At 38.3% G+C, this 13780-nt stretch overlaps 1 protein-coding gene across 1 annotated transcript in view; it reads right to left on the reverse strand.

Annotated features, from left to right (window-relative positions):
- CDK6 (cyclin dependent kinase 6) overlaps positions 1-13780 on the reverse strand; it is a 141509-nt gene that overhangs the window by 75958 nt on the left and 51771 nt on the right. The window contains exon 4 of the mRNA XM_074835630.1: positions 5720-5887. Within this exon, the coding sequence (XP_074691731.1) occupies positions 5720-5887 (168 nt within the window). The remainder of the gene's footprint in view (positions 1-5719; positions 5888-13780) is intronic.

Consider the following 13780-nt stretch of genomic DNA (forward strand, 5'->3'; position numbering starts at 1 on the left):
ACTGTGGTGTCTACCGAGTGGATGACCCCATCTTTCTGTTCACCGTCCCCTGTTTGTCAGTGCTTTTACTCATGTGGCTGTGCAGTGATTTGCATCTGCTAATCCACCTGAAAATGAATAACGACTTTTTATGGGGCTCTTTTGCAGTTGGACTGCAAGGGCACGACCACTAATGCCGATGCAAGGGAAGTGATGGGGGCATGTGGTCAAAAGCAGGACCATCCTTTCAGCAGCAGCAGAAATGTCACATCTACTTATGCTGACTGTGAAATGGCACCCTTAAAATATCATCTCTAGGACGTGTTTCTGAAAATAACAACCTTGCCATAAATCCTCTGTCTCTCTATGAGAGCAGCTAGTACTGCTTTTCCAGACAAGTCTTAGCAACTTTAAAGTTTCTTACGATGAGCAACAAAAATTAAGTCAGTGTTGAAAAATATCTTATATGATCATAATGCAGATGAATAAAAGAAACTTCTATTCTAATTTCCTAACTCTGTCCACATGAATTTCTGCATTGCTCTTTGATAATATTGTGACATTGAGCAATCTGTTTTTTCATTGTTATTTTCATATAAATCTGATCCCTCTTAGTGAACATCTGATCTGAGTGAAGTCAATGTAAATATATATTGAAATGTTTTTAGTCAGCTGCAGGCTTTACTGTCAATGTGCTGATAATGATTTTTGTTCTTAAGATGGCTCTGGAGATAAATGACTCATTTTATGTGATGGAAATAACTTTCCTATAGGGTGTTTGGGAGGATGCAATAAAGATTTCTTCAGCTATCCAGATGTTAAAATATCAGAGAAATTCACTTGTTTCTTCACAAAGCCAGTTACAGGGACTTTTTATGCAGAACTCTGTGTTACTAGGGAAGACAGATTTTCCCTAAATAAGCCAACCAATTCAATCATACTGCATTCCTAAATAGCCACAACCTTTCAGCAGCAGCACTGACAAGCTCAACAACACATATTTTGATCCTCTGGATGTCTGTCTGTGACTCATTTTCCTTTTCAGGGCTGTTTGGGTGGACTAGAGAAATGCACCATGAAGAAAGAACTGGAGGTTGGGGCTCAGATCTAAGGCGATGTGCTTCTTCACAACAGTGAAGGCTCTGTGTGTACCAAAACAATGTCACTTCCACCTGTCAGAGGGAGGAAGATTTATGCTCTTATCAAATTATGTGTGAGATAAAATCTAGTGTCACTGTACTGATTCCATTAGGGCACTCTAACACAGCCCAGATTTTGACTTTGACTCACCAGAGGCAGGTGCTTGATTCATTTCCATTGGTCTACTCCTATGTTTGATGTCAACTGCGAGCTTTAAGTAGATTGCTGAATTGGGTCCATTTAGGGATGCCCAATGCATCCCAGGTTAAAGCTGTACTGCAACAGACTCCAGGTCTGCTGGAACATATGCAGCATAGGAATGGACTCTGCAGGGTGCATTACACACGAATAAATATGTGGATTTTGGGAACCATAGTATCAGGAAGAGATGGCCATAAAAAAAGGGGAAAAAAAGAAGGCAGAGCAAAAGAAAGTTCTTTGACTGTACTCCCAAGTATCATATTAGCTCAGACGAGAGTTTGCATTCACATTATTTACTAACAGGTGGCATTTATTAGAAAATTACAATGCAACAGTGGGCAGAAAACAGGAAAGCACTCGTTTCGCTTTGGAAGAGGGTTTTTCTATCTTTTTTTTCTTGTTGTTTTTGTTGCTGTAACTAATTTATATATTTATTTTTACAAAGTAAGCCCAGTTAGTGAAAATTATTTTATGCTCCCTTGCTACTATACCAACAAAATGAAATCCAAGTTCCTGCATGATGTGACATGTAAACCATTTGTGCTGAAGTGACTGCCAGAAATGGATGGAAAGTTTTTATCCTGAAGAAACACTCAAATAAAATGCTAGCGTAATCTAAAATTATTCACTGACAGTCACTGCAAGATTTTTTGTGTCTTCTCTTTTTAATTGTCAATTTAGCAGAGTCTAGTATTCAAGAGCTTAGAGCATCAGCAGAGAAAATGTTTGCCCTTCTCATGTTCAGTAAATCAGAAAACAAGTGGGTTTTTTTTAAAAGGAAGACATAAACTAATTTTGTTTGCATTTCATGGGAAAAAACCCCATCAGTAGTGCTGCCATCTAAGGTAAAGCACACATGTTTTCAAAGAAAGTATTATGAGTGTGTTACAAACACTAACATTTTGCCAGTTTCACTCAGATCCTAATGGAGATCAGGTTTTAAAAGCTGGACAGCCTCAGCTCCACCTAGATGCTGTGATCACAACTGCGTGTGCTTATCTCAGCATTCTCATGTGCCATGATTCAGCTTCATTTCCTTTCTTTAAGGCTCAAGAAGTCAACAGAAATACATAAATGGCTTATTTCTTCTTCGTAATACTTCAGATTTTCCAGACAGCCACTTGCTCCTTTGCTCAGAGAAAGTTAGAACTGAGTGTCCATTTTTCTACACCAGGAAAAAAAGTGACAGTTCATTAGCTTTTGCTATCAAACTCTAAAATTACAGTCACATCAATACACCTCCTCCATCCTATGGAGCTTCTCTGTTATCACAAAGCCTATTCAAAATTTCCCCAAGGGCCAAGACCAACGCTTGAAAAAGAGTCTAACTTTGTAGGAAACCAAAAGCGTGCCCTATTACCCACCATCTGAGACACTCCTGCCCGACCTCATTCTTTCTAGCGCTGTTATTTCAGACCTGTATCAGTTCTCAGTCTGACCACAGCTGGGAGTAGTGATCTCCACTCTGTCTCCCCCAAGCCTGCGTAACATTAGTTTGAATCCTTTATTCATTCACTGAAAGAAATATCAAGAGGTTTCTCTAAATGACAGAATTATACCCAGACAACTGATCTGCCAGAAGGATTCTGTGGAAATAACTGGTTATCAGAGAGACACTGCTTTGAAGTTACCATTTGCAACACCCAGAGTGCTTGGGTTGGATCAGTTTTTACTGGATTACTTTCATGGTAAGCTTTTTTTGCCCCACCTGAAGAGTTTCTTTGTGAGCAATGAATAAGGATGCATCTTGGAAATTATCTGATACTTCAAAAAATGATTCTTGTAGTTTATCTTGCAGTAAACTTCTCTTCTGAAGGAAATGCTGCAGAGCCCTTGTATTGATCACAATGATAGCACATGCAATGTGCCTTTTATCACCGGGCTGTCTGCACTATCACTTTTCAATATATCTCTGAAGCAAATTCTTGCAAGCTAGGACTTCTATTAATCGATATATGTGTTGATATATGCTGTCTTTTATAATACAACATTTTTTTTCTGCAAACACTTCAAAACAAAGCTGGTCCTGCTGAAGTCAATGAAAGTTTACTCACTGCCTGGTGATGAACTGCAATTTAGACTATTTTGGGAACAGTAAAGTCAAGAATATCTTTATGTTTAAAAAAGAGAAGGTGGTTGGTTATTTTTAAGTTTTGTTTCCTGTACTGAGTTTTAGTGGAGGAAAAATAACGAAGAATTCGCACACCAAAGCAACTAACCAAAGGTAAAAGTTACATTCAGAAAAGGAAAACTGATGGCCTGTGTCAGCTAATATACATTTAGTAGAAGTTTCTAACCAGCACTCAGTCTGTAGGAGCAATGAAGACTGACATTTAAAACCATACCACATTATCACATTGTAAGCAACACGCCCCTATAGGTTTCTACATATCCAGACAAAAGCTGATTTTGAAGGTGTTAAACACTAAGTGTTTTAAAACCAATAAATTTTTAACTTAAAAAACCCATGGTCATAGCTGTTTGGGTTTTTTTAAGTAAGAAAACAACGATACACTAAGTTCTAGGTGTGAAAGCCATTCTTCATGTCTATGCCCATATACTTTATTTGTCATTGGTCACTGATTAATTCAATTTTTTTAATACTCTTTAGCATAGGTGCAATGACAATTGAATACTTGTGCAAACACAGTACAAACTTGCATGTGGACAATCCCTTGGTCTGAACAACTCTTATTCATAGCAGTGCTAAGGGTACTAGCTAATGGATTTTGAAACATGATTTCTAGCACGCAAGTATTAGATACTTGGGCATAGGTATATCCTTTGCATAGCAGTTCTGGCAATGTTCTCTTTCAAGCAGGTCTTGGTATGCTTTTGCCTCAGTAGATGCACTCTACTTCTGGGTCTTTGGACCTTCCTTCCTATGCAGACTACATGATCATGGACAAACTCCCGCTCAGTTCTGTAGATATTTTTTCCTCATTTTATGCAAAACTTAAAAAATGCCCTGCTGGAAGCCTTAGAACACTGCAAATTTAGCTTGAAGAATTTTATGGATCAGCAGAAATATTCACTGAAGCTGTTACTGGCTGATAAGTGGGAAATGAAAAATTACAGCAATTCAGGAACAACCTTTCTCTCCTTTTCTTCAAATCTCTGTTCTGAGTTACAACATGATCAATCCTCACTGACCTCAGCAGAGAGATTCTTTCAGCTTTGGATTAGGCTACATCCTACAGGCAATGTAAAAAAACCAGCCCCAAAACACAAGTTTACAAATGCTTTATGGGATGAGGATACTCTCCTATGTCTAGCAAGATGTTTCTTCCTGCCTTCATTCACACTGAAGCCGGAATCCAGGATGTCATAGTTACATCACACAACGATGGGAAGATTCTTACAGTAACTAATAATAACAATGGGTTGCTTTTTATCAACGTGAGACAGGCTAATTTCTACAATATTATGTAAAATGCAAAGTGGACTCCTTTCGGTTTCTCTTCTCAGCAGTTCTCCCTTTAAGTGATACTGCCATGGCAGTTGTGATACTCAGAATAGAAAATGGAAACGAAAAAATTAATGAGCAGGCAACAAAACCAAATGACACCCAACATGCATGCAGCACGGTTACTCTTCAATACACTCCAGAGATGCTGTGCCAAGCTAACAGCAGCTGATTCTGGGGGCAGGGCCAGCAAGCGTGGAAATGGGGTCAAAAAATGAGGAGCTGGCAGAGCTTTTCTACCAGCATTAATGCAGGAGAGGGCCAGACCTTCTGGGAGTGAGATCAGGTCTGAGCCAAGGACAACCAGGAGAGCTGCTGGGAGGGGGGCAACAGTGTCAGGGGGCCTAGAGATACTGGAGGTGCCCTTTAACAGTTGGCTTGGGAAATAGCTGTGATTTTGGCTGTCAGGTCCACTTGAGCTGCCTCCAGCACAGCCCTATTTGGGATCATTCAGTAACATATGGGAACAAGCATCGAACCCATATTCAGAGAGATGGAAAATCAGAGGCATGACAGTGTGGCATTTTCACAAGTATCTGTGTATTTTTTCAGGCAAGATACCTGGAATTCAGCAAGAGCTTTATCTTAAAATAGGTACTTCAGAAACTTTCACCATACCCGTCTGGCTTAATGTGCAAAAGAAGTCAGTACCACAGCAGAAGCTAGACTGAGGGAGTTTCAGAAAACTAGCACATACCTATCCTTTGGTAACCAGTTATGATTTAATTTAGAACCAGCAATCAGTAATTGATTACTTGTACAAAGTAACCACAACAACTTCAATGTGGCTGGAAAGCAATTGCTTTCGGAGACATAAGTAACTGCAAAGATGGTTTTAGAAGCCGCATTATAATCTGGGATAAAAAGCCAGGAACAGAGAGAGGAAAGCACATGGCTGCATTATAAGAAAAATAGAAGCCTCCAGAAACTCACCACTGAGGTAAGAGCCATCTGAAAACTGTAGATTCGTGCAAGGCCAAAGTCAGCTAACTTTATCTGCCCGCTGCTGGTTACAAGGATATTTTGGGGTTTCAGGTCCCGATGCACCACACGATGTGAATGCAGAAAATCCAGTCCACGAAACAGTTGAAGCATCATATCCTAAATATAAAGAAGAAATCAATATTCAATTATCAAGACAAAGTAGCAAACAAGCAAACTCCCTGTCAAAATCTGCAAAACTAATTTAATAAATATTGATTTAAATATGTGCACAGGAGATAAAAACAACTATTAATACAAAATGGAGAGGATGTTGCTAGAACTAGCTGACTTGAACAGGTGTCCTTATCAAGTTAATGTATTATTTCTAGTTCAATTATTTGAAGTTGATTGATAGAAGTATAAAGACTGGTCAACATACCTAAAAGAAATAGCAAAAACATGTCTGTAAATCCCAGGACAACTTCAAAAGAATGCTGTCCAAGTAAGAAAAATACATAGCAGCTTTTTACTCTTAACTTTAAACCACACACTACTTTGCATCTCACAAGTTCATGCTTTGTCCTGCCCCAGTGAAATGAAATTTTATCATTCACTTCAACAGGCACAAAGATCTGTTTCAATCAGAAAAGCTGTTTAAATGACAAATTCACCAGGATTTAATGTTGTAGAGGGAAAAAGTTTACTTGGCAAAACCTACTGTATGGAATTTACTGAATAGGGCAGAAACTACCTTTAGATCAAAGTTAAGCACTAAATCAGTGTAATAATCATAAGTAACAGTTCTCATTTTGCTTTCTGTTTTGTTATAGTGATGCAATCTTCTATGACATTTCCACAGCCAAAGAAACTATTTTTTCTGTACTCATGTTTTCACATTAATCTTAGTAATGTGAAAGGAATGAACCAACAGACTCAAAACTAAATACTAGAAATCCCCTGAATTCCAAATTAGAAGGATACTGTCAACTTGAAAATTATATTTGCAAAACAGGCAGTTACAAGAAGATGCTGCAACAAGTAAGAAACAAAAGGGATAAAGAAAATGTTTAGTTTCTGTATGCACGTGACTTGAGTTCATGAAACTCCAGCTCTGTGTTTTTACTGGTGACCTATACCCTTCCATAAGCCATGCAGCAGGGTGTCTGCCAATCCCATTATTAGAAACCAAAATAATCTTGGAGAGGTGGATGGCATGAAATATGAGAAAAGGGAAGAAGGATAAATTGAAGTTGGTTGCTTTTATTCTTCTCTATGGACTTGGGCATGTTTCAAGTAAATATTCAAGGCACACTATTAAAAGGAATGATACCTGAAAATGGGTTTACAAATAGCTCAAAACATTCAACTTGATAATACTGCTTTAGCTGGACGCATTTTAAAGATATACTTTATAGATGTAGCTATATAATTTAATAATTTTCAGGAAATGTTCCCTGATCATCTCTACAGAAAGTATTAGAAAATGTATAGATATTGAGGCTGGAAGCTCTAATCTAACCTCTGATAAAACATGGCCATTTCTATATATAGTCTATAACTCTCCAAACAGTAGTAACAGTGGGCTGCTCATAGAGTAATCAGTTTTTGTTTGAAGACCCTGATGGTGGAGATATTACTATGGAACTACAGATTCTGTGACAGCATTTAATTATTATCACCTCTGAAGGATGGTGGTAAACTGAGAACCCCATTCCCTGTTAGCTGATGCCTTTTAGTCCCTTTGCTTCCCCAGGAAAAACTGAGATCTGATAATTTTGATAACTAGTATAATAGGGTTTGCACCTTTAAAACAAATATATAAAGTGTACTGAATCCTCTTGTATTTATATAATTTCCTTTGCAGTTCAGAAATATGGGGAAGAGCTCAGACTACAGCTCTGTAGGTTTCATTCATCAGTAGAATTAATACATGTCATATCTGCTCACTCTCTGCTATTGTAACTTAAATCAAATCCCAAGAGTCTTTGGATCAGCCTTGCAGATGTAAAGAACACACCAAGAACATTTAAGCACATGGTTATCTTAAGTATGTACTTAATGGTTTCACTGAATTTGGGCCCTATGCTTTTTATTCCAGGTAGACATCAGATAAAATAAGAAAATAATTTCAAGAATTTAAGGATTAGTCACCCTGCTGAGTCCTTTTAGTGACATTCTGCATCCTACTCATTGTCAAGTATGTAAACTCATTTCTGCAGTTACCAAACATACCAAGAATATTTTTTTCCTACAACTGATGCTGGTTTTTTGACTTTCTTCTTCAAGCTCAGCAAATGCAATTCTGCTCTGCTAGTTGCAAGTTGCAAGCAATGTCTTCAGTTTCTAAATTCAGAGTCTTCTTTCAGGCACAGGTAAAAAAAGGAAAATATTTGCAAATAGAAACAGGTATATCTTTGTCTCCCTCCATAGGACTCAAAACATTAATATCATTTACTGAAGTTCTCTTCACACACAAAAAATGAGATGTGCTGCAGAAAAGTGTTCCAGGAAAGTGCAAATTTAAAAGGTATTAGAAAAAAAAAAAAAAGAACTGGGGAAAAAAGTGCTGTATTTCTTCTTCCAGGAAATTCAGAGTTAGTCCATACAGCTTATTCTCTAGTATTCATTTTGGACTGTTGATTATGCTCTTTTGCTATTCCTTATTACTTACTATTACATATATGAATATATTTCAGTTCAAAATTATCTTGGAAGAACAGCCCAAAGCTTCATGTGTGTAAAGAAGGGCACTTTGATGTAAAAAGACCATTGCTATTTGTGATTCATTATTATCCTTTTTTTAAAATTCTCATCCAGTTAGAAAGAGCATAAAACAAAATCGCATGACATAGCTTATTATTATGCACTTTAAATACAGAATACCAAATTGTGCAGCTCAGAATTTGATATTTCTTTGCACAAATAGATTTTCAATAGCAAAGCAAACAAAAGAGAGGGCTTTTAAATGACTTTTTTATCCATAATGAATGATCAATTTTGTGCTGTACATAAGCCTAGTCAAAAACCATTAGGCCTCACATTTTGAAAATTACTTCATATTCAGTCAGCCACTTACAAGAAATATCAGACTCAGTCTGGGCTGTATGTTTTCATAACTAATGTCAGAAGATACTAACCTTTGCTAGCAAATTGGATAAAGGCTGTAAACATGCACAAGCCAGATCACTAGCTAATGAAATCAGGGTAATTCCACTCATCTGATGGAAATGCATCATTGTTAGTGAGGATTACCCAGTATTATCTCAATTTCCAAGATCTAGAAATAACTGCAAGAGTCCTCATGTGCCTCAAGGATTAGTTTGTTCTAATCCTTAGAATTTTTTCCTTAGAAATTTTCTGTGGTAGCTAGGCATACCATACTTTGGAATTGCAGTTAAAATTGTATTTCAAAAGTTAACTGAAAAGTGATCAATTCTATTTGACAAACAAGAAGATTCATGCCTTAGCAGATTTGAGGAACAAGCTCTAATGAGTCATGATCAAACCTGTACTGACGTCTATCAGATGCTCTTTGGATATTGTATGTTTACAAACATGGACACAGAATAGCACCTGTTGTTTCAGATGAGAGATTTTTGCCATGCTTCTAATATCACAAAACCTATGATGGTTGTTGCATGAATTGAAGATATTTACATTATTCCACTGTGATTACTTTCAGATAATCATGGCTTTACAGTGTTTTTCCGTTTCAGCCTACATATTCAATGTGGTCTATGCACAAATCTAAAATATTTATTCGTAACTCAGTTGAAAACTGAGCTATTTTGCGATGCGAAGAACAAATACACTATCCTTAGAGGCAAATATGTAGCTTTAATTTTGTAAAAGCCTCCTAATGGAAACAGTTAGCAAAATCTGTTATGGAAATGCTGCATCTTTTGCATCTTCCACCATATATGGTATCAGTGATGGCATTGATATTTACTGAATTTATCAGCACTGAATGTCAGGACCAAATTATGATGAACTTTTCAAGCAATACCATATTATGTCATGAGTCTCAATAATACACAGAAATATGTCCTGCATATTCTGCCTCTGGTGTTAGCAAGGATGAGGATAGTCTTGGGTTAGGCTGAGCAGCTGCTGTTGCTGCCTCTGCCAAAGGTGGGCTTCACAGCTCACATTTCCTGACTCAGGGGCAGCAGGAGCAGAAAGCCTTGATTTCCTACAGACTTTTGTCTCCTCCTTGTCCCATCCCCTCTTGACTCTACGCTTCACTGACCCCTCTTAACCCTCCTCCAGTGTCTGATCCATAATTCCCTTCCAAGCCATTGGTTTTCAAAATGCCACTCTGATCCTTTAAGAGTCACCCACCATCTTGACTTCCAGCTAAGATATCTGTCAACTGCCTGCAGTAACTTACTTGTTGTTTAAGACCAGCCACATTCTCTGGAGTACTCTGCCTGCCTAATCCAAAAGAGGATGGCATGGCTGTCGACCAAATAATTCAAATATCTACTCAAAGAAAACAGAAAGTAGGGAGCTGTTTTGGGTGTTGGTGCCCAGGTGCTGGCAGCCAGGGCTGCAGGGGCCTCTGTCAGGGAGACCAGGGGTTGCCCAGTGCCAGACACAGTCGGTTCCAGCCGGTTCCAGCTGGCTCCAACAGACCCACTGCAGGGCACAGCTGGGCCCATCAGCCAAGATGGTGGTGCCTCCATGAAAACGTATTTAAGGATAGAAAAGGCTGGAGGGAAAGAGTAGGAGGGAACAAAAGGAATGAGAAACAGCACAGGGAATACTAAGGTGAGAGGAGGAGAAAGGGGAGGTACTCCACGGTGGAGCAGATATCCACACTGCAGCCCATGGAGGACCTGCACTGGAGCAGATAGATATTCCTGAAGGAACTGCAGTCTGTGGGGAGGACCTATGCTGCAGCAGGCAGAAAGTATGAGGTGGAAGGAGTGGCAGAGAGGAGCTGCTATGGACTAAGCACAAGCCCTCACACCCTGTGCCCCGGCGCTGCTAGGTGCGGGGAGAGTCAGGAGTGATGTGGAGCCTGGAAAAAAGCAGGGGAAGGTGTTCTTTGAATGCTTGCCTTTTTTTTTTTTTTTCTCCACTACCTGAATGAGCAATTAAATATCTATCTTAACTGGCATTAAACTAAGTTCATTTTCCCCAAGGTAAGTCTATTTTGCCCATGATGGTAACTGGTAAGCAGTCTCCCTGTCTTATCTCAGCCCATGAGCTTTCTTGTTCCTTGTTCTTTATTTTCTGTAGCCACCCTGCTGAGGCGGGGGAATTGACTGAGTGGCTGGGTGGGAGTTTGGCTGTTGGGTTAGACTAACCCACCACCATGGTAAAGGTATAGATACTAGATTTTGTCTTTGTAAAGGAGGACACAGCACGATGCAACCTGAAGGAAAACACGAAGAAGAATATGTCTTCAGAGAACCCATGTACCCAGAGGTAACATACACATATGAAAGGCTGCTCATTATCTGAAGCTCACACTGTGTTGACTAGCATGTGAAGAAAAACCTTTAATTGGATTGCCCTTGGTCACGGTGATAGGAGTTCCTAATACCAGAGAAAGTAAGTCTGTGGAAGCCAACAAATATACTTGGTTGTACCACCAAATAAAAGCAACACAGTACTTGTCAACTACAACAGACCCTAAATTTGTACTAATGCACAGGCTTTTTATGGCTTTTTTTTAAACCTGCCTATTTTCTTTTTCCTGCTCAATTTCTGTGCTAACATTTGGTAAAACACAAAAATCCTTTGCAATCTCCTAACATTTCTTCTATTCATCTGTGAAGTATCTCATGCACCTGCACAACAACCTGCATCCTTCACCCAGGGTTTCTATCTATTTGTAACTCATTTTTCTCTTTTTGCTGAGCAGAATGGAATGTCCCTATTTTGGATGGCAGGTGTTGGGATACTCATCCTGAACATTTCCTGTAGGAGTGTTTACGTAAGAGACAACTGCAAGTGTAAACAAAGGGGATGAGTTTTAGGCAGCAATGTGTAATGAATCAGTCAAGCTAGTTTGACAAAAAGACTCACTGCCTCTCACTGAACAGCAGGACCTTCTCTGAGCAGAAGAGGAGCAGGATGAGGCTTCCTTCATATAAAACAGGATTATACAGAACCCCCAACCATCAAATTGCTTTAATTTTAAAGGGTGTTTTATAAACATGTTGGAATGAAAGTTTGAAGAGTTTTCACATTCTCTGGGGCCTATTTTTGAAGCAGAATAATTACAGAACTTCTATGGTTATACTTTGTAACAAACAGTCAACATTAATTAATGCCAAAAAAACAATGGCATTCCTGAGGAATTACACAGTACAGATACATGAATAGCAAAAGACATGATTAATGTAGTTACACTGAATCCCAAAGGCATTAGTAATAATGTAGTGGCTCCCTGTTAAATGCAGTGATTTTCTTTTTTAAATCTTGTCCTCACACTGGGCTGGGAATCCATCACACCAGCCTATCCAGAATGCGACGACTGTGATTGTGGGAGCAGAGAAACAATTTGCCACAGCCTATGGAAGCGCAGGATGCTCTTCTCCATGCAGCCGGCTGGGTGCAGCGGCTGGGACACACTAAGAGGCAGATAGATCCCTGCCCTTGTGCCCTTTTCCTTCTTCTCTCCGGAGAAAGCTATTCTGAAAGCTATTCTGATCAGTCTCCCTGCAGGGCATTCAGGAAGGGGAGGAGGAGACTGTGCTTGCTCTCTGCCTTAACCTAGTCACACTACAGCCTCTCAGGAGTCATCCATGATCCAACCCAATATACACCCAGGATATAAAGCTCTTACTTTTCCTTGTATTGGGTAACAGTTTATCTCAGAGTAGTCCTATTGCTTCCTATGACAGTATTCACAGGGTAAGGGTTGCCCCTCAGAAGCAAAGACTGCTGTGATATTCCTGTCAATTAACTAGAGAGTATCAAGAGAACATGAACTTCATAGCATGTTCAATTTAAATATGTTCACTGTTTTGATAAGAGAACAATAAATCCAAATGACTGTTCATTTAGTAATATTAATCAACCTTATTGTACAATATAAAATGTTCATTTTCTGTTCATCGAATAAAATGCTGTGCAGAGAGGAAAATATAGCAAATTCATTTTGTGTATTATTAACAGAAGGGAACTAATATCTGCCAAGCTCACACAAGCAATTGGTCTAATAACTGCTGGTGTTTTGTATGCTGCTACCCTAAAGGCAAACAATTTGTTAAAAATTAATTAACAGTTATATATATTTAAATATGAAGTAAAATATTCACTTTTTGCATTGTAAAATTATTTTAATCATATGAAAGATACTGTAATACACTTAAGTAGATTAACAGATATTTTAAAATATATTCTGATAAAGAGTTTCTACTCTATTTTAAACTACTTTTATAAGAAAGAAAGAAAGCACAGCTCAGACAAGTGATTCTGGATTATCCAATGGTTAGGATGAACCTACAGATGTGCACACTCACAAAAGTATGCATGTATGTATACATGCACTTTAGTGTTTTGAATAATCCCACTGATTATAATCCACTGTTATCCATACTAGTCCACTGCAAAAGGGTAAACACTGAAATGAATACACTTGGATTGTTCTGGGTTTTTTGTTGTTGTTTGTGTTTTTTTAATGGCTAGAACTGTTTGCATAACAATTTAAAAGATACAACACCTGAAGGACTGGCGTCTCTAAAATACTGTTTTGAAGACTATTTTGGTTGCTATTAGAAGTAGTAAGGTAATCAAGATTAGAAAGTCCTAAATAAATTATTGTGGAATACAATAATCAGTCAATCAGTTAACAGTCAGCCCAGTAAAACCTGCAAATGTCACTATTATGCACAGACCTGCCTGTATATCATGAATGTTATATGTCAGTCTCAAGCAAAAGTATTGCCACCATGCACAAGATTCAGGAAAAATGCAAAGTTTTAATGGAATTATAAAGGTCCATGGTAGTCTTTGAAAAAGTTTGAAGCTTAACAATGCTATTGCATTGCTGTAAGTTTATGATTGAATTTTATAGATGTATATAATAGCTTTCAGTATACCAAGGCACTATTT

This window comes from Strix aluco, chromosome 1 (genome assembly GCF_031877795.1).
Source record: "Strix aluco isolate bStrAlu1 chromosome 1, bStrAlu1.hap1, whole genome shotgun sequence".
Classification (NCBI taxonomy): domain Eukaryota; kingdom Metazoa; phylum Chordata; class Aves; order Strigiformes; family Strigidae; genus Strix; species Strix aluco.